General features: G+C 38.7%; 1 protein-coding gene across 2 annotated transcripts; it reads right to left on the bottom strand.

Annotated features, from left to right (window-relative positions):
- Positions 1–1,202: 1,202 nt before the first annotated feature.
- On the bottom strand, positions 1,203–7,496 carry LOC147077553 (uncharacterized). 2 transcript variants are annotated; one of them, XR_015069860.1, is made up of 3 exons: positions 7,284–7,496; positions 6,850–7,005; positions 1,203–2,737 (listed from the first exon to the last, which is right to left on the bottom strand). XR_015069860.1 is itself a non-coding variant. In XM_085941563.1 (3 exons), the coding sequence occupies exons 1-3, from the start codon at positions 7,479–7,481 to the stop codon at positions 5,672–5,674; spliced, it is 591 nt and encodes a 196-aa protein (XP_085797689.1). In that variant the 5' UTR covers positions 7,482–7,490; the 3' UTR covers positions 4,937–5,671. The 2 variants fall into 2 exon arrangements, 1 of the variants encoding a protein (XP_085797689.1); XM_085941563.1 differs by lacking the exon at positions 1,203–2,737 and adding an exon at positions 4,937–5,908 and having other exon boundaries at positions 7,284–7,490.
- Between the last annotated feature and the right edge of the window lie 14,344 nt (positions 7,497–21,840).

Genomic DNA, 21,840 nt, shown 5'->3' with positions numbered 1-21,840 from the left:
AAAATCTGTTAGAGGCCCATGTGTTAACATTAAAAAACAACTATCTTACGATAGTGGAGTTCGATGTTATGTCACTAAGACCTAACGTCTACTTACACAAATCCAAAATACACCAAACAACAAACGAGATTTCTTAGAGCAAGTGGGTTTGAAGTATTCAAAAACTGTATTTAGCACAGAGGCAATAATTATTATTGTATGGTTTAAAATAATATTACATACGGTTACATAATAATATTATGTCGCTATAGAATGGGCTACAAAAATATTAATTGTTTACGTTATCGGTTGATAATAAAAATGACGTACGCGCATTCGGTCACTTCTCGACTGACCATTATTTCAAAGTCTTAACTACAGATACTTTATCATAGCTAAATAGTGAACGGGTAGCCAATACCTTTAATGGTATAATATTATATTATATTGAAATTATGTCCCAAAAAAGCGGGATTTTTTATAAATAAATACGTCGTTGTGAAATATGCTACCAGAAGTTATGTATGAGTAATTATATCACATTCAAATGGCCTTGTCTGAATACGCCAATTAGGGTGGCCCTAACACAACAGATACATTCCTACCCACCTGACAATTTGACCTGGCGCGACAAGTAACGGTCAGTCATTCATCAACCGCGCGCATATAAACGCTTACTTAATTTATACCGTCATGTTCACGCACCGGATGACCCAATGAACAATACCCAACGAGACTGATAATACGACCAGGATTGACAACCAGGCCATGGAGCCAACCTTAATAGCATAAAAGGTCAGTAACTGGCATCCTAAACATACCCTCCCCTCTTCCCAGCATCTGAATCATTCCTGCACAGTATACAGTTCACTGAAAAGCAAAGCCAGTGTCTTTTATTTTAGTGTTTTTACAGACAATTTGCATGCGTATAAGAATTTACACGAATTGGCTTTTCACCGAAATGGGACCTTTCATGTAATTTCATCTTATTAAAATATATGCATTGGTAATTGCATGTATCATAAAAAATATGAATATGACTTTTCACTAGAATTAGTCCGTTTATACAATTTCATGCTACCAAACGTTGTGGATGCGTTACTACACTTATCTCATTAAAATGACATTTCAACAGAATGAGTCAATTTTTGCGATATTTTGACACTGGACGTTGTGCATGAGTAATTACATAAATATAAGATTTAAATGGCTTCCACCAAAATAAGTTTTTATTATGCCATTTAATGCTACCAGATCTAATGCATGAGTAAATATTAGATAAATCACATTTAAAAAACTTATCACCAAAATGAGTCTTTTTGTGTATTTTCATGCTACTAAACATTATACATGAGTAATTACATTTATCACATTATGATTTTTCTCCAGTATGAGTCAATTTGTGTCTTTTCATGTTACCAGACGTCGTGCATGAGTAATTGCATATATCACATTTAAATGGCGTTACGCCCGAATGAGTCATTTTATGTGTTATCATGTTACTTGACGTCGTGCAAGAGTAATTGCATTTATCACAGTTCAATGGCTTTTCACCAGAATGAGTCATTTTATGTGTTGTCATGTTACCTGACGTCGTGCATGAGTAATTGCATTTATCACAGTTAAATGGCTTTTCACCAGAATGAGTCATTTTGTGTGTTTTCATGTTATTTGACTGTCTGCATGAGTAATTGCATTTATCACAGTTAAATGGCTTTTCACCAGAATGAGTCATTTTATGTGTTGTCATGTTACTTGACGTCGTGCATGAGTAATTGCATTTATCACAGTTCAATGGCTTTTCACCAGAATGAGTCATTTTATGTGTTGTCATGTTACTTGACGTCGTGCATGAGTAATTGCATTTATCACAGTTAAATGGCTTTTCACCAGAATGGGTCATTTTGTGTGTTTTCATACTACCAGACGTCGTGCATGAGTATTTGCACTTTTCACATTTAAATGGCGTTTCGCCCGAATGAGTCATTTTGTGTGTTTTCATGCTATTTGACGTCGTGCATGAGTAATTGCATTTATCACAGTTAAATGGCTTTTCACCAGAATGAGTCATTTTGTGTGTTTTCATGCTACCAGACGTCGTGCATGAGTAATTGCACTTATCACATTTAAATGGTTTATCACCAGAATGAGTCATTTTATGTGTTTTCATGTCACTTGAACGTTTGCATGAGTATTGGCACTTATCACATTTAAATGCTTTTTCACCAGAATGAGTCATGTTGTGTGATTTAATGCCACTAGACTGTCTGCATGAGTAATTGCATTTAACACAGTTAAATGGCTTTTCGCCAGAATGAGTCATTTTGAGTGACTTCATGACGTGACCAGGACGAAATCTTGAAAAATGACCATCGTCACATTTAACCAGCTTTGCAACGGAATCGCTCGTTTTCGCAATTGTGGTTTTGTGTATCGCTTTGTGTAGCAACGTCAGGTCTAATGATGAAAAAAAATCAAAACAGATACTGCACACAAAATTTTGTTTATGAAACGATTTTTTTTCCAGTTGTATAACAGCCACTAATAATTCTGTGTTTACCATATTAATCGATTGAAAAATATCCCATTTACTATTGCGACAGGCGACATCTTTGAACATTTCTATATATTCCTTCAGTTCTTTCTTGATGTCTTGTTCCTCAATGTGTAGGTCTTCGCTAGACACCTGTGCTTCAGTCGCATCCCAGGACGATATGAGACGCGGAACATTGGCCGCTACAGTGCTTCTAGCGATAATCTAAAAAAACATTTAAAAGTATTATGAGATTTTTAATTAACAGATCATTATAACTATTATGTACCATGTCAGTCGTAGGGATTCTAATCATGCACAAAACTCTTTTATTCGGCGCTCTTGTTTAAATTATAATATGTATTTCTCCACCGTTAATCCATTCAATAATTCACTTGTTTCGTTTAAACGCACTATCTCCAAAATTTTGTATAGATAGACATAATATGTCTTATATATATTATATACTTATACATTTAAAAAACATCTTACTTTTTTGTCTTTTCATTAGTCTTCCTCACTTTTCTTAAGTAATTTCTTTATATTTATGTTATTCTTACTTTCTATCTTGTTAGGCTTAACTATATTATAAATTATATATGGAAACTTTGCTGGTTGTCAAAACTTTTCATTATTCTATTGAAAACTTATTTTTGTAATTAAAATGTAACTGTTTGTTTCCCCTATAAATTAAAAAAAAAATAGGAAAAGATCCAGGTGGAAACAATATGCCAAGACACGGCTAAATGCAAGTTAAGACCCAACCATACACCAATGGTAAAAGCACATTGATCATTCATTGATAAAATAAAGTTAAAATATTACGAGGTAAAGGAGCAAAACACACCAGTACAGTATCAGACTTATAAAAAAGTTAAGTTTTCTCTATTCACCTATTGCGCGGAGCAGCGCCATCTTAATCAATAGAAATGCCCTGACAAGTGAACACGACAAGACCTCTATAGAATTTCCCAAATATAATCTTTCGACTGTCTGACCTGTCGAGCAGTTTTTTCTATCTTCTAGATTTTATCTTTCACCGTGTTTCTAGACGAAGGCATATCTTTTATTCATTGAATATATTTTTCCTTGTTTGAAATTTTTCGAAAAGGTCGTGGGAGCATTTTGACCACGCTTCTTTTATAGATTTTCCATGACTGAACGGTTTTCCATTTTCACTGTCTATCAAAATTAGTACTACTAGCTTCACCAAGTATTTTTTTCTTATTTGCTATAGGCATTTTTGTTGATACCAATGAAATAGTTTGTTACTGTATAACTTAGCTTGGTTTTTTACACACAAAATGACACCAGAATTCATTGCGATCAGCTGAGGCATTCTCTCGCTACAGTGGTCTCAAGCATTGTAAATCGATCATAATCAGAAGTTCGCGGAGCGGCTTCTTCCGCCGCCTGATGAGGTGAGTGCGATAGTGTTATGTGTCACGCATAAAGCATTAGGAGCGATTTGTTCAATTATATATTTACATTAAACAAATTCTTGAAGAGTATTTACCTATTATTTTGTATACAATACGATCTGTCATTTATGCACGAGTTTCATCGGTTCCGTTACAGCATCGATTGGTAAATGCCACTAGTAAAAATCATATTAAAAAGTGTAGAAAATTCGCATAGCTATGTCGTCATGCTTAAAGCTGTACATCAGTTGAGGCATGGTCTAAAAAGATCATGGCTAGGCGATGCGCGGATCGCGGGTGCAAATGACGCATGCCAAACGACATATAATTTGTCATATAAATCCAACATACGTCCATTTATTGTTCTGTTTATTATTCTATTAGTAACAATAATATTATATTCAATGACATGTTTTCTTTTTAAAGTAAATGGGTAACGTTTTTAGTCATCTTTACACGATTTAAGAATGAAGTGGCCCGTCGCCATCACGAAACAAAGTGACGTGTTTCCAGCCCGACATTCTCTCTCAGAATGAAAATTATTTGCCGTTTCACTGATGTACTACCTTAAGCTTGTACTTGAGTCGGCGTTGCGCGAACTGATCGATCGATTAAAACCGACTGTGGTATTGGGTGGTGTAAATTGGTACATAATCTACGTTTTAACTTCGATTTTTGGAGTCCCGAACATACTTCAATTTAAATTAAGCACAACCTTAAAATGCTTGACATAATCATAATTATGAATAGTAACTTATATCATTTTATAAAACGCGTTTCCTATCAGAAACTGTGTTTTTTTCAGATCTTTAATTCCATCGTCTATAATATAATTGTAATGTTATGTAACACTTTCTATAAACCTACTCGATATATCACAATAGAAATTATTAATAGTTACTAAAAAACTATTAAAATTTGAAATAAGCACTCTGGTGTACGTATGAATTTTAACAAGAAATAAAAATGTATTGGACAGCTTATTTATAAAATAGAAATAGTTCCAGGTTAAGTATTTATTCAGAGTTCACAGAGGTTAATTAAAAATATAGGAGAATACTTCAAACGGTACCTACACGAAAATAGATTAACAGGATAGGACTTAAAGATTAAAACCAAACTTAACACTAAAAACGCATCTTGATAGTATTAGTGGAAAGCCACGGATAATATCCATACAGCCGAAAGTGAGGGAGTCTAAAAAAATTCTTCTAGACCCTCTCCACCATAAGGCCGTACTTCAACTGTTGCGGGGCACAAACGATAGACCCACTCTCAAGTCTGCATCTAATCAAGGAGTTATAAAGAATTTTTAGTACCGTAACATCCGAAAAGACCCGGGAAGTACGCAAGACAAAGCACAACAGTTTTAGCGCCTTTTCACAAATTGTATCCATATGACCACTAAACGTTAGTTTATTGTCAAATGTAATCCCATAGGCATAAAGCCCACCAAAAAAGCGTTCGGTGCGCTCAATACTGAGTAGGCCCCCTCTCACCTGCGCATTACCCTTCACCTATGTAATAAGGGGCTCAAGGAGCACAAAATAATTATTATTATCAGCGTCTCTCATAACAAAGCAATAAAAATATTATTAAATTTCTCGGGGCATGTTATTAATATCGGACACGCAATAACTAAACAAAGAGTTCATTCTTCTTAAATAATAGCTTCTCGCCCGTCTTATCGACGACGCTTCGAGGAGCGTGATTTTGCTTGCCGTGTTCAATGAATGGACTACGTTGTATTTTCGTCAATTCGTATCGCTGCGAAGCCAAAAAACGATGACTCATGGGGCAGGCGGGCACAAGGCGTCGTCAAATCCAGTGTGCGCTGGCGTATTTGATTACGTTGTATTTTCGATGATTTACACGCCACTTGTGAAATTTTGCGCGAGAGCCCCACTCGCTCCGTTAAGTGGGTTTTACGCCTTACTGATGATATTCCCGAAAGAAGTCTGCCATGCATCGAATACTGGAACAACAATACTCGCGAGGCTTTAGTAAACCATCTCCAATCTAATATTATTATCTATATCAAGTTGGAGTTGACGACAATCATCCAAGGTGACAACTTTCATGAAGAGTTGCAAGTCATCAGCAAACAACATAAACATAGCATTTTTATTTACCAATGCTATGTCATTTATAAAAAAACCTGAACAGCAATGGCCCCAAGTTTGAGCTCTGAGGCACACCAGAAAAATTTTTAAACGTCTGTGACTGATAGTGGGTGTACGATACGTATTGTTGACGATTCCTAAAATAACTCCTGAATAGCGCGAGAAATCGTTTAACGGCCAGCTTCAAATCCATGCTGCTCATTCATTATAGATGACCAGCGCCATCTATAGATTATTACTTGAGACGGCAATGACATGACTCAATCCTCGGAGAAATCATGCTGTGCATGATCATCTCAAGAACTTTTGCTGGTGCAGAGAGAATGGCTACCGGCCTATAGTTTTCCACTGATGACTCTGTACCACTCTTATGAATTGGAGTAACCTTCGACATCTTTTATGCTTCCGGAAAGATACCCGTCTCCATTGTCAGGTTGAATATAATATATGAAAGTGGCCCTTGATAAAGTCAATACAGCCCTTCAAAAAAATCTTGAGACGTACGCGGTTTCTAAGAGCGAGTATTCCTATTTTTTTAATAAATCTAAACACGTCACCCTCATCAATTGGGAAGATGTCAACGGATTGGGCACCGCATGATCGTGTTCTCTACATATATATGAACGCGATATACTTGTTTCTCCGTCTAAACGCACCCATTCATGCAGCGTTTCGAGACAATGGTGTCGCGTGTGAAATGGCTCTAAGATTAAAACATGTATTGCTAATTCCAACCTTCGATATTAGACTGCACCAAGGGAAGAAAAATAACACTTTATACAATTGAACGAACCTGATGTATTGGTCCGTAATCTGAATAAGAACAACCCGGTTGAGGATCTTCAACATCACATAATGGATCTATTACATCTTCAATAATCTCGCGCTTGATGACGGATGGTTGATCATCCGTCTCAGGTTTTATATTAGAGAGGACCGCTAAAAGATACTGAAAGAAACATTATGGTTAACACAGTAAAACCACTTTCACTTTCAATGACCGATTATAGTCAAAATGAATTAGAAGATAACCTGCCTTAACCTAAATCACAAATGCAGCGCAGCTGTCAAAATGTAAAATCGAGTTATTTTTTAAATCAACGTTTAATATCATTATAATATATCTCCACGCAGTTTATAAAAAAGAGACATATTATATTAATATATTAATCGTTGTTTTTCGCAATACAGCGTAATTGTAAGAGAAATCAGTTTCCAAAAACTAACCTCGAAATTGCAACTTGAAACGTCGGCATTCTCCTGCTTTACATGAGTGCGAACTTCCGGGCTGATTGGGTGGCTAGTCTGCGTGTCAAACAAAGGCTTGCCTTCTGTATCAGATTGTTCTACATCACATTCTCGCTTTACGTCCATTTTAATGGTAGAAAGGAAGATCGTGACAAACTGGATACATTCAAGGTACATTAATTTAAGAGAAGTGTTGCCGCAAAACATAATTATTTATTGTCAATGGCCGAGATACTGAAATATTCCTATCTTTCAACTTGAATTAAACAAATCAAACTAAACCATTGACAATATACGTACAAATTGTATGAGTGGAAAGTAGACCGGAAATGGTTTGAGATTTGACTTTTGGTTCAGTGTATCATTGAAAATCAAACCGTTCTCGGATCAACAGAAATGGTTTGACATGAAACGTTAAACCAATTTGGGCGATCCATAGACTAATGACGATCTGTCAAAGTGATGATAGGCATTATTCAGTATATATATTATACTAGCTGAGCCAGCTGGCTCTCGCCAGTCTGTCTCGCTAGGTCTTGCAGACGGCTTGGCGGTGTTGGATTTTAATATAATTGTGAAGTATGCATAGATGGCGCCATAGTTTTCTCTTCGGGATGGGTTTTTTATTCGCGTCAGACAGTTTGACATTTCGCTGATAGTAGTAAAATGAGGTTGCGAAATCCTTCATCCAGCAGTGGATTGATCCTAGTTGATGATGATAACGATATGAGTATGTAGATAAAAATAATATCACCGATTTTGATTAATACAGCGATTCAAATGACAGAAAGGAGTAGTATCAGGCTTGGGAGGCCTTTATCCAGCAATGGATTGGTTCAGGTCGATGATGCTGATGACGAAATGAATATGAGGATAAATATAATATCACCGATTTTGATAAATACAGCAATTCAAATGACAAAAAGGAATAGAATCAGGCTGGGGAGGTCTTTATCCAGCAGTGGATTGGTTAACGTCGATGTTGATAAGGATGATAGAAATAGGTATAGTATCACAAATTCGTTTAACCGCTAATAGTAGAATCAGGTTGTGGAACCCTTCATCCAGCAGTGGATTGATCGTAGTTGATGATGATGATTTTATTTATTTTATTTTATTTTATTTAATTTGGGAAACCTCACAGTCGACATTGAAAGTACATATTACAACTTTTTACATAATATACAAGGACCAATAATGGGTTTCCACATTTATTATTACATTTATATTAAACTAAAACAAAGTGAGATAGAAGAAACAACTTTAAAATAAGTATATAATATAAGGTATGTGTTTACGTGCGTGTGTATATATGGGTGAGAGTGCGTGGGAGTAGGCTTTGGTATTTATTGCGGTAGTGTGAAGTTAGTTTTGTATGTTTTTTCGCAAATTGTTTTTGTGAATGTGTCAAATGTTAGGTGTAAAATGTCTGTATCGCTGAAAAAATTATTGTACGTAGTCATTATTCTAACGAATACAGCATTACTAGCGTAGTTAGTGTTGTGTTTAGGTATATGGAATAATTTTTGAGAGCGCGTGCGTTTCTGGGGTACATTTAAACATATGCTGGACTGCACTATTTCGATCGAGTCAATGGCGTTATGTATGATTTGGTGTAGGAATTTAATGTCGTGGACAGTGCGTCGTGATTCCAGGGAGTTGATGTTGTAGTTATGTGTGCTGGTGGAATTATGTTGTGTTACTTGGGTTGGAGGTGATGATTTGTGATATCTTAGGTGCTTGATGAATCGTTTTTGTACTTTTTCAAGTCTGATTTTTTGTGATTTATAGGTGGGTGACCAAATAGTAGAAGCGAACTCTAAGATGCTGCGTACGTAGGAGAAATAAAGTAGTTTTATGACGTGTGTGTTGGTGAATGGCTTACCTGTGCGCAAAACAAAACCTAATGCTCTTGAGGATTTTTGTGCAATGTGATCAATATGAGCATTAAAGTTTAGTTTTATATCCAATATGACGCCCAGGTCTCTGACTACCGGAGTGAATGGGATTGGCGCGGAGTTAATTTCATACTGAAATTTTATTGGTGTACGGTTTCTTGTAAAATAAATAGATTGACACTTGGAAGCATTTAGAGTAAGGAGATTCTGGTCACAGTATGATGTTAGGCGTTCTATGTCTTCTTGCAGTCTATGGCAGTCAGCAAGGCTATTTACTTCCGTGTATAGCTTTAGGTCGTCTGCATATAAAATATAGTTTGCGTGTTGAAAACACTTGCCAATGTCATTGATATATGAGTTGAATAAAAGTGGCCCCAGATGAGAACCCTGGGGAACGCCTGAGGGAATAGAGATAAAGTTTGAGCGGTGTCCACCAATAACTACGGCTTGGCATCGGTTGTGAATGTATGAAGTAAGCCAGCGGAGTAGATCTCCGTGAATACCAAGTAGTTCTAGTTTCTGGATCAGGATAGTATGATTAACTCTATCAAAGGCCTTAGAAAAATCGGTGTAGATGGTATCTACTTGCGATTTTTTATCCATGGAATTAAGAAGATAACTAGAGAATATAGCAAGATTTGTTACCACCGACCTGCGTTGCATGAAACCGTGTTGTTTTTCGCTAATGTTTTTACAAATAGCAGGGTAAAGTTGATCATATACTATACGTTCGAAAAGTTTACTGAGTACTGATAGTATCGAGATTGGTCTGTAGTTTTCTGCTCTCGAAGTGGAGCCGTTTTTGAAAATTGGGATCACAAACGCTTCTTTCCACTTGTGCGGAAATGTACCGTCTCGGAGAGATTTTTTGAAGATTATGGATAAGGGGTATGCAAGCTCATCTGCGCAGTTGATTAGGTAAACTGGGGGAATATTATCGCTTCCTGTGCCTTTGCTTACATCAATGGTTTTAAGGTATTTCAGGACGATGTTTTCGGTGATGATTATATTTGACGTCGCGGCGATGTTGTTTTTTGAGTTGATGCTGGATAGGCATGGATCTAGATTGGGATCAGAATTGAAAGTTGTCAAGAAATATGTAGAAAATAATTCGGTGACTTCAATGTCATCTGAAGCAGTGACGCCGTTGTAATGGATGTTTTTGGGGATTGTATGAAATTTTCGCTTGTTTTTGACGAAGGTCCAAAAATATTTAGGGTGGGACTTAATGGAGCGTTCGGATATTGTGATGAAATTTTTATAGCACTCTGTCTGCAATTTCTTTTGACTTTTCCGTAATATACTAAAAGATTCATAATCTAGATAGTCGCCATGAGTTTTCCATTTTTTATGGTACTTGTCCTTTTCTTTAATAATTTTGATAAGAGGTGTCGAATACCATCGAGGAAATGCGGAATTTTTTGTAGCTTTTTTAGGAATATGTAGCTCGATACTTTTGTTGAGAATGTTATAAAAACGTTCTACGGCGTCATCAATGTGAGGTGTGCTAAGACATTGAGACCAGTTGACAGAAGATAAATAGTTATTAATGGATGCATAGTCGCCCCGTCTAAATGCGAGTGTTTGTTTTTGATTTAACTTAATTCCGGGAGTTAGCACAGTATAAGGAAGATCGATCTCGAGAGCTGGATGATATGTATCCTCTGGGACTAATGGGTCATTTGAGTGACGCACTATTACGTCAGTGTTTGACAAAACTAGGTCTAAGGTTCGATTTTGGATATTAGTTTGACCGTTATATTGGTTGAGTCCAGCTACCGAAATACTGTCGACAACCAGAGATTCTGTAAAGTTATTTGTTTGAGATGGCGAGAAATATTGTGAGTGAATATGTTTCGTCCAAGATAAAGAGGGTATATTAAAGTCACCGATGATGAGGAAACGATCAGCAGGATATTCTACAGTCAGTCTGCAGATCGATTGAAAAAAGATAGATAATTTTTGTGAGTGGTAAGAGGTCCCCCCTGGGATGTATACGCATGCGACGTGAAGGTTGTAAGGAGTTCCGAGTGATTTGGAGGTAATAGTTACCCAAATACATTCAATGCTCTCAGGTTGCCAGGAACATTGACGAACAGCGTTGAGGGTACGCATGGTGCACAGAAAAACACCACCGCCCTTGGATTTTTCAGAGTTAGTGAAGCTACGGTCGCAGCGGAACACATCGTACCTGTTGTCAGTGATTTCGGCATCAAAGATATCTGGTTGCAACCAACTTTCAGTGACACCTATGATGTCGTAGGCGTTACTCATAACGTTACTGGAAAATTCGTTAGTTTTCGAGCGAAGTCCACGTGTGTTTTGATAATATATAATAAGATTAGGCATATTTTACAAAAGTCTTATTGAATGTGTTTAGGCCAAAAGTATAAGGGTATGCCATAAATAGTTTATTATTTTTATTTATTAGCAAATTAGTGCCAGTAAATAAATGATTTAGATTCCGATGGTAATTGTGTATATTATAAGTATTACAGTGCTCAAAGTAGATTATCAAAAAGCATTGTACGTAACGTAAGTGACTAATTGGATTATAAGTATTCGATGTAAAGATAATAATTAGTGACACTAAGTTGCTTACGATAATATCTATAATGGTATATTTACTAAATGGGTAATAACATCGTAGTGTTAATGTGTGTGTTTTGTGAAACGTAATATGAAGAAAACAGAAAACATAAATGAATATTATAAGTGAAAAAAAAATCCATGTCCATAATATCGCCGTTATCCTTTGGCCAGCTTTTCTAGGTCCCCCTCCGAATTTATGAGGATAGCTGGAGACGTTTCCAGCTTCCTCACGAATATTTTCCCGTTTCGCACCCAAGTAAAACGGAACCCCAGGTCTTTCGTGATGACTTTGGTTTTGCTGAGGAGAGCCTTAGTTTTTTGCGTGAGGTGCTCGTTCACGTACACCGGGAACGATGGGCCTAGAATGTTTAGAGCTGATGATTGGCAACCACCTTTTTGAGAGGCCAATCTGCGCATGCCAGAGATAAGATCAGTTTTCAGCTGCCTGCGGGCTAGTTTCGCCACAATAGGTTTCGGCCTGCTGGGGGTCGGTGAGCGTTGGGCCACCCTCGTCGCGAAAACTATATCGCTGGCACTAATTTTGACTCCTACCTCGTTACCCAGTTTACTGATGATGGCAGAGAGGTCCTCTGACTTTCCTTCGGGCACTCCAAGAATTTCTATGATATAATGATGATAACAATATCAATATGTAAATAAATATAATAACACCGATTTTGATAAATACAGCAATTCAAATGACAGAAAGGAATAGAATCAGGCTAGGGAGGCCTTTATCCAGCAGTGGATTGGTTCAGGTCGATGTTGATAACGATGATAGAAATAGATATAATATCACAAATTCGTTCAACCGCTAGTAGTAGAATCAGGTTGCGGAACCCTTCATCCAGCAGTGGATTGATCCTAGTTGACGATGATGATGATGATAACGATATGAATATGTAAATAAATATAATAACACCGATTTTGATAAATACAGCAATTACAATGCAGAACGGAATATAATCAGGCTAGGGACGCCTTAATCCAACAGTGGATTGGTTCAGGTCGATGAAGCTGATGACGATATGAATATGAGGATAAATATAATATCACCGATTTTGATAATTACAGCAATTCAAATGACAAAAAGGAATAGAATCAGGCTAGGGAGGCCTTTATCCAGCTGTGGATTGGTTCAGGTCGATGTTGATAACGATGATAGAAATAGGCATAATATCACAAATTTGTTTAACCGCTAGTAGTAGAATCTGGTTGCGGAACCCTTCATCCAGCAGTGGATTGATCCTGGCTGATGATGATTCAAATATTATGTATATTATAACACCAATTATTGTTGAATACCTTTTAAATATTTTTGGGTTATATGAGCTAATTAAATTTATATAAGTTTCATTGGTTCAAAAATAATAATATAATAGCCATGCAAAAATTAAAAAAAAAAAGCAGAAAGGAACATTAACAAATTTTGAAATATTGGTCTATGGTTGATCGTCAAAATGCGCGCGGATAGCCGGATAATAAAATGATCAGTTTTAATAGAAATTCGTATAAATGTTATTGTTTATTCGATTTTAATGTTTTTTACATTTTTAATTGACGTTAGTTAACAAAGTGTCAAGTGGAATTGTGAGAAGTCAAGGATGTAAAAGTGTATAAATAGATTATTATTATTATGACATCTTCCTACATCCTTCCTAATAATATGAATTAATATCATTTCCTTTTGATTTAAGGTGACGCATCAGTGAAACGCCAAATAACTTTCAACTGTACGCGCGACGAAATGTTGTACTTGCTTCGCATTCTTTGAGAGAACGTGAAGTCAGATACACGTCACTTTGCTGCGTGATGGCGACGGGCCAATTAATTCTAAAATCATGTAAAAATGACTAAAAACTTTACCCATTTACTTTAAAAAGAAAACATGTCAATGAATATATTATTATTGTTACTAATAGAATAATAAACAGAACATAAAATGGACGTATGTTGGATTTATATGAGAAATAATATTTCGTTTGACAGGCGTCATTTTCACCCGCGACCCGCAATCCGCACATCGCCTAGCAACGATCTTTTTAGACCGAGCCTCAACTAATGCATGGCCTTAAAGAACAGTGTTAAAAATGACGATTGTTTGTCATACTCGGTTATAGAGACGTTAAAAATATAATGAGTATTAAGTAATTAACGTAAATAATGATTACAATTACAATAATCGGTCGATACGGATATTTTTTGGTTATAGGGGTATAATTTTTGAGACGACCTTATGAATAAATATGCGAATGAAATCTCTCTGGAACATTAATAAATACAATAAAATATGTGTATCTGTCGATTCGATTAATGCTTCAAATACACTCTATGACGATCGGTCATATATATGTCGAAAACCCGTTTCTTATGTTGGCGTCCTGTGTCACAGAGTATCACAGAGTGTAAATAGGATGTCATAGCTGTCATACAATATGTATGTATAATATGTCGGAATGACATAGATTTGATCATAGACACTAAAACGCTCTTAGCATATATGTGCCCGATCGTCATATAGTCTATTTGAACCTTAAGAATAGTTTGTCAAAAACGCATTTTAATTGAAAATTGGGGATGATATTTAATCAGTGTTGCAAGTAAGTGAATTTTTTCCCTATCGAGTGCCCGGTCAATAAAGTCGCATGTCGCTCGAAAATGTATTGGGAAGTATACAAAAATCATCGACTTCAGGTCGAATTTCGTCAAACGGCTGTCAACTATGGTTTACCGATATTTCACGATCCGAGAGCCGATTTTTCATTTAAACCTACTGGACATGACGAATAAGGCACACAATCGCTCGCAAAAACGGGCAAAGCTGTAGGATAATAATATATAGGAGATTATAGATTAATATTCAATACCTATAATTCATAACTAACCATACGCAAACAGAAGCTGCTTTTGGACTTATTATCCCAAAATACAGCTATATTTTCTATGCAAAGAGTTGAATTTAATATTATTACGTACCTATACTTATAATTATTATTATTATGTCAGACCAAGAATTTATTTTCATTTTATTTAAGTATATTTTGTAACGGATATTCTAAACTACAAGCTATCTTAAATCAACCCGGAATGATCAGGTTTTATATTATTAAGTACTTACCTAACGAATTTTATCAATTTAATATGTTCGATTGTCACAATATCATACTGTCAGGGCTCGAAATGGACTGAAGCGCTATTCCTGTTCCTGAAATCGGTAAAATTATCGCTCCGTTTCGTGGGAAAAATAATTTGACCGCCTGAGCTAGATAGGCCATATAATAGAAAATCTAACATACCTATTTTTTTTATGAAATACACAAAAAATTGATATCTATGTCTTTTAACTATGCATTGTTCTTCAGAAAACTGTCGTGCGCTCCGGTTCGTAAACTTTTTCATTTCGAGCGCTGCATACTGTCGACATGAATACAAACTATCAAGTGAGCAATTATGAAAAGCTTTAGGCAAAAGCTATTTTTAAAAACTTTTGTCATAGGTACTTACCTATAAATCTTATAAATGAATTAAATAAATGGCTACCTATTCTAGAAGCATTATTTATATTTTTTACAGTTTTAAATTTGTGTTATTGTAGACGACGATAGGTTAGAATTTCATACAAGTTGACGTTTCAATAAATGTGTATCTGCTTAGAGACTAATATGTTATTGAATTAATTTTAAGTTCTGGCAGCACTAGGACATTTTGCCAAACGGTCCCAAATTCAAGAAATCAAACGATTCCATTTGATTTGTTTAATTCAGGTTGAATAAAACGAGCCTCGGAACATTAATTTAAGAGAAGTGTTGCCGCAATACGTAATTATTTATTAGGTCGAAATGCCGAAATACTGAAAAGTCTATTCCGCGTAAGCGATCAAACAATAAATTGTGTTTTATTGGATTTAAGTTTTGGACTATTCTATTTGAGTATTTTTTTTCCAGTCGGGTTTTGCCTTTCGATATTTTCAAGCACTAGGTACGCGTATTCACCAATGGCAAATACACACAAACAGCATTTTCTGTTACACCCATGACTATTGGGCCTATCCCGTGTAACGTATGAAAAAACGGGTGTGGGAGTGTGGGAAGGATTGTAGGAAAGGATGGGATTTGGATGGGAATTACGAGGAAAAGGCAGGTGCGCCTGTGTATGGGGAGCGTGGAAATGGGATAGGAGATGGGATAGGATAGGAGTGCAGCAGAGCTATGAGACGCGGGGAAGCAGGGTCGTGGGTAGGTTGATATTACGTCCAAAACCTCAGTCACCTGTCGGCATGCGTTACTCATTCGTTTATTGCTGTAATGATAAAATACATAAAAACACAATGATGAGTTATCTCGGTTTGAGCGCCACTCTATGAAATGCATAGAGAAAATAATAAAGGTAATAATTAAATAAAACGCGGGTATTAAATTTTAACAGAGGTATCATTGATGTATAAAAATAACAAGTAGTCGAGAGGGTAAATATAAAGCTGAAAATTAAATAATCGTTACGAGCGCCTGCCATAAGATAATTTAGATAATTTAAATAACAGATAAAATGCTAGTTTCGGTGGACCGTAACGAAATGGATTAAAATAAATACCACGATAAAATGATCTTAACTCCTTTCGCCCTCGATTCCTTCCAAGGCAGAATCGAGAGGTGGCCCTCCATCGTGTGTCTTCAAGGGTTTCGGGACCATGGGCTTCCTTCGGTCTCCATGGCCTGAGAGGGACGTCCTTCGGCGGGCGACCAGAAAACGAGTCCCATTTTAATCGTTTCGAGACGTCAGAAACTGAGAGCCATGTGCTTCGGCCGGAGACCCGGAACTTAAGAGTGATGTTCTTCGTACCGATGTCAGAAACTGAGAGCTCTGCTTCGTACGGATGTCAAAAACTAAGAGAGCAAATTTTTTTTTTTTTTTTTTCCTACCTTTTCTTCTAACTGAAACCTTGTGAGGTCTGAGAGGCAGACCTCGGTTTCCTGACTATTATTTCTAGGGTTGGGTCTTGTAAGTACATTAATGCCCTTTCCCGCATGTAATCTAGCTAAGTATTGAGCTGTTGAATTTACATTTACCTTCGCTTTTCAAACAAGTCTTTCGAGGGAAAACAGTTAAGAAAAACCCTCTTCCGAATATTGTCCTTATGGGTCCAACAAACAAAAAGTTCATCCTTTAGCGGGATGTTCGGCTTGAGATTATGATCTTGTGTGGATCATTTTATAACATCAAAGATGTTCGCCCAGTCCCTAGGGGGTATACCCCGTTTTCTGTTTTCCACAAGTTTAGCTCTCACCTGGGCTTTGAGCCCGAGTCTCATTCTGATGTACATTCTAAAGCTACCTAGTTTAACTCTTAGGGCTTCCAAACATTCTTTTACCTCTACCGCTAGACCCTGGAAGGGATCCGGCGGGGTCAGAGTACTGCCGGCCGCATCCGCTGTGGAAGAGGTACCTGTAATTGAGTGAGGAGGGGGTGGATCATCAGGATTTGGAGAGTCAGGGGGCATCATCTTATGACGGAGCCTAGCTTCCTTGCGCTTGTGCTTAAAATTTTGAATTTTGTTGGCAAATAGTGTAGGTTTCTTATGAGGCCCTTCTGTCAGTCTATTCAAGAAGGTCTCTCTGTATTTAGTTATGGTTTCGGCAATGTCGATTCCATCGTGTTTAGCATTGATGCGTTTGATGCTATGGTGAGGCTTGAGTTCGTAGACGATTCGAAGGCATATGTTCTCTATTGTTTGCAGCATCTTTAAATTGGATTTAGTGATGTCAGTAGTCCAAATTGGGGATGCATACAGCATGGTTGGTTTAATAACCATGCTATATAGTGCCTTTTTGTTTTCTTCTGAGAGACAACTTCTACGGTTGAAGATGGGTCTAAGAACCCCCATCGCCATAAAGGCTTTTCGACTGGCTTCTAATAGGTGAGGTGTCCAGTTCAATCTATGGTGAAGGTATACCCCGAGGTATTTCACAGTGTTACTGAATGAACAGGGAATGTCACAAACAGTAATTTTTCCTTTATAGGATTTTTGGCTCCGCGAGAAGAGAATCGCCTCCGTCTTCTCCGCGTTAACTTTAAGTCTCCAGCGACTGAAATAATCAGTTAGCTGTCGAGTGCCCTTTTCTAAGTTCCTAATCGCCGTGTCAGTCTGGCGGCTGGTGGAAAGGATGGCTGTGTCATCTGCGTATAGCGCCAGTGTGCAGTTGGCGGGATTTGGCATATCACTTATGAAATGATTGAAGAGCCTAGGCCCCATCAAACTGCCCTGTGGTACCCCTGCATCGATAGTGCGGTGAGATGAATTCTCCCGTTTGACCACTGCAAAAAGCGCTCGACCGCTCAAGTAGTTCTGGATGATTTTTGTGATGTACACGGGCATGTTTGTGGTAAAAAGTTTGTGGATTAGACCGTCATGCCAGACCGTATCAAATGCCTTTTCGAGGTCCAACAGAACCATACCAGTGGTCTTGCGTTGCCTCATATCGGCCATCACAATCCCGGTAATTCTGGAGAGTTGTAGGGTCGTTGATAGACCCTTCCTGAAACCATATTGGGTGTCCGGGAGGACTTGATTGTGGGATGGGAGAAAGCGTCGAAGGATCACTTTCTCGAAAAGTTTGCTTATGCCATCTAGTAGACTTATAGGTCTGTAGTTTACAGCCAAAGAGTGGTCTTTCTTGGGTTTTGCTATAGCGACAACGTGAGCCGTTTTCCAGGTCTTTGGAAAGTATCCGCGCAGCAGACATGCATTGAAGATCTTAGCAATATGTATCCGCGCCTTCTCGGGAAGTCGTTTCAACATGTAATTTGTGATATTGTCTCGTCCGGGTGCCTTTCTGGCGATCAAGGTATTGATAGATCTAGAGATCTCGCGCGGTTCAACAATTTTAACATCATCGGGATCGATGTCTTCTTTCGCAAGTGCAAGAATTGAGTTGTTCACCAAGGCTTTAGTAGCTGAATCGGTGTCCGACTGGATTTTAGTATTATTGACGAACGCATCGGCAAGTGCGTCTGCTTTTTCGAGATCTGAGTACACGAAATTTCGACTAGTCGCATTCTCTCTGAGGGGCTTTATAACAGACGGGCCCGTTTTAATCGCCCTGGATAGTGCCCAGAGCGAGTTCCGCGGGTCGTCTGTATAAATTCTGCAGTCCTTGAGTTTATTGTCCCAATGCTCGGCTTGTAGTTCTGATACTATCTTCTTGATTTTACCTTGCAAAGTATTGATCTCACGTTTGATGAAGTGATTTGTGCGTCTAGCTTTGTTCCAGTCCTTGCGTAGCTGGTTTCTAGTATTGATGAGCTCTCTGGCCTCATCATTAAGATCCACCCTGATGGGATTTTTCTTGATTTTCGGAATATAGCGACGTCTCGCTGTGAGAATAGTATCAGTGAGTTCGACGGCCGCTGTCTCTATCTCTACCTCCGTTTGAAAGGTTCTAGGCGTGAGATCAATGCATCGATTAATATGCCTCTTGAATAGGTGCCATTTGGCTTTAGAGTAGTCAAATTGGATTTTACTTTCTTTATCGTATTCGCCTCCAACTTCGAAATAAATTGGCAGGTGATCCGACTTCAGAGCATTAACAACTCTCGGGACACCGGTTTCTGGGGAGTTGTTTGCTATCACAAAATCTAAAACTGCTGGGTTGCAACGAGCTTGGACACGAGTCGGCTCGTCAGGATGTGAGATTGAGAAATCGTATTTCTCTGTAATCTTTAAGAGGGCATTGCCACGGGCGTTGTTGGAATGGCAGTTCCAAATCTTATTATGTGCATTAAAATCACCTGCTAGGATGACTGAGCCTCTGAGGTTGGCAAGGTAGACCACCTCTGCCTCGCTCATTTTTTCTTTGGCATGCCCATATACCGAAATTATGGCATGTAGGCGTCCATTTAAGTTTACTTCAACTGCCGTGGCTTCAAATCCAATGAGAGGCTTAATTGGGATGTGAGCATGTTTTAAGTCTTGATTGACTAGTATCATGACACCCCCACCCTTTGCTGGGAGAGGGCGGTCCTCACGATAACAGTCAAAACCGGGAACGGAGAAACGGTCTTTTGGTTTAAGGAATGTCTCCTGAATTAAAGCAATGTCCACGTCTAGCACCCGGAGTAGGTCAGTCAACTCCGGTCGCTTATCGCGCTGAGCAATGCTGCGGGCGTTCCAGGAGATTATTTTTAGTGGGCGTGTGTTAGCCATTTAGGGTAACATGCCGCATTTAATAAGCAGAGATTCGGCTCTGTCAAGCCTTTCCTCCATGGACAGGGTAGGCTCTGCTCGGATAGAGCGAGTCATTTTGATACATTCCAGTATGGCTGGAATGTCATCAATGGTGACACCATCCCCTCCATGAAGGAGTGAATTCAGTGCTTCTACCAGAGTTGAAGGAATGGTCCTACTGTGGGGGCTTGACTGATTGGCTGCTGCGGAAGCAGATGTTTGCGGTCCCGTGAGAGCTGCCGTGTATGATAGTATTTGGGGGTCTGCCGCTCGGGAGACTGATTTGTGCGGCATGGCTTTGGTCTTAGGAGTCGCTGAGGCTGCTCTGCGAGCTGCTATTGCCTTAGCGTAGGCAATACGCTTAGGGCATTGCCTGAAATTGGCTGGGTGGTCCCCGCCGCAGTTGCAGCACCTGACTCCTGGGGAACCTATGGCACTACCTTTAGGGCGGGGGCATTCCTTTGATGCATGAGCATCCATACATTTGACGCACCTTGCGTCTCTATTGCAGTTATGGGCCGAATGACCGAACTGTTGGCATCTATAGCACTGAGTGCCAGCATTGTTTGACTTGCCCCTGAATTTCTCCAGGGACACCTTGACATGAAAAATTTCTCTAACCTTGTTTGACATAAACTGCATGTCGGAGCCAGGGGGCATTTGCACCAGGAAGAGGGGATTTCTGGTGGTGGTCGGATTTTTGGATCTCATTAAAGAGACTGATATTACCTCAAAGCCTCTCGCTCTGAGGTCCTCCGAGATTTCTCTCGGTTCTATGTTGGGAAGTCCCTTTATAACTACCTTGCAGGTTCTATCCTCTGCAAGGGTGAATGTGTGAAAAACGGCTCCAGAATCTCGTAGACCGTTAACAAGAAGTTTGTGCGCAACTACTGATTCCGTTTGCACGGAGTAGTTTGGTCCTCTAATTTGGATGGAGCATTTATTTTCACCCAGGAATGTATTGAGACGGTCTATTACCGTCTTATGGTTTTCTCCCATTACTGAGAGAATGACAGGAGGGACTCGGGTTTTGCGAGCCTTGGGAAGATTTGCAGAAGAGGGGGGGAGTTTTGGTGGGGCAGTTGGGAGTATTTCCTCTGGGTTAAGTGCCATAAATTTGTTCGCTGTTGGCACAAATGTTGGGGAAGTCGAGAGCGGCCGTTTTGGGGCCTTTGCAGTGCCTCTCTGCCACTTAAAAGGAAATTTGGGAATCTGAAGTTCCGGAAATTCCGTCTCCATATCCTGGGAGAGGTTATTGAGGGTGACCTCAATAGCGGTGTCCTCAGTGGGGGCTAGAGACCTTGACGAAAAAGTAGGGTTTATGACTCTATCATGGGGTTTTATAAGAGGGGGTATTTGGAGGGGTTTTCGCACTGAAGATGCTTGAAAGAAAGGTGAAGAAAGTGCTTTTTTCATATTTTTCTCCATCGTAGTTTTTAGAGATTTATCCTAACCGGCAGCTTGCTAGGCAGGCTACCGGTGAGGGCGAAAGGGGGGAGGAAATGTGCCCCTTCTATTTTTTGATTGTGTCTGTTTACTTATGGGAAAATAAGAATAATTTGGGTTTGTTTCTTACCACACTCCTCCGCTCGTCCTAGTCTAGGCCTGGTATTACCGTGGGCCAGTTAAGTAATTACACGTTCTAAAACGTGCAATTACCGAACTCGCGCGGTCAGAACAGGTCGTAACCAGTACTAAGAAGAAGTGTTGTCCGGGATAGGATGAGTTGACGCGCGATAACTCGAGCGCACGTACAGAGCGTAGCCCGGTCTCGAGTGTGTTAATGCGCAGCTGTCGGCCTGTCCGGCCAACTACCTGTTACGAC

This window comes from Rhyacophila brunnea, unplaced genomic scaffold, assembly GCF_057557595.1.
Source record: "Rhyacophila brunnea isolate RB1 unplaced genomic scaffold, BYU_Rbru_1.0 scaffold_13, whole genome shotgun sequence".
NCBI lineage: Eukaryota > Metazoa > Arthropoda > Insecta > Trichoptera > Rhyacophilidae > Rhyacophila > Rhyacophila brunnea.
Note: the sequence above shows the minus strand (reverse complement) of the source record. Positions and strands in the feature narration are given on the sequence as shown.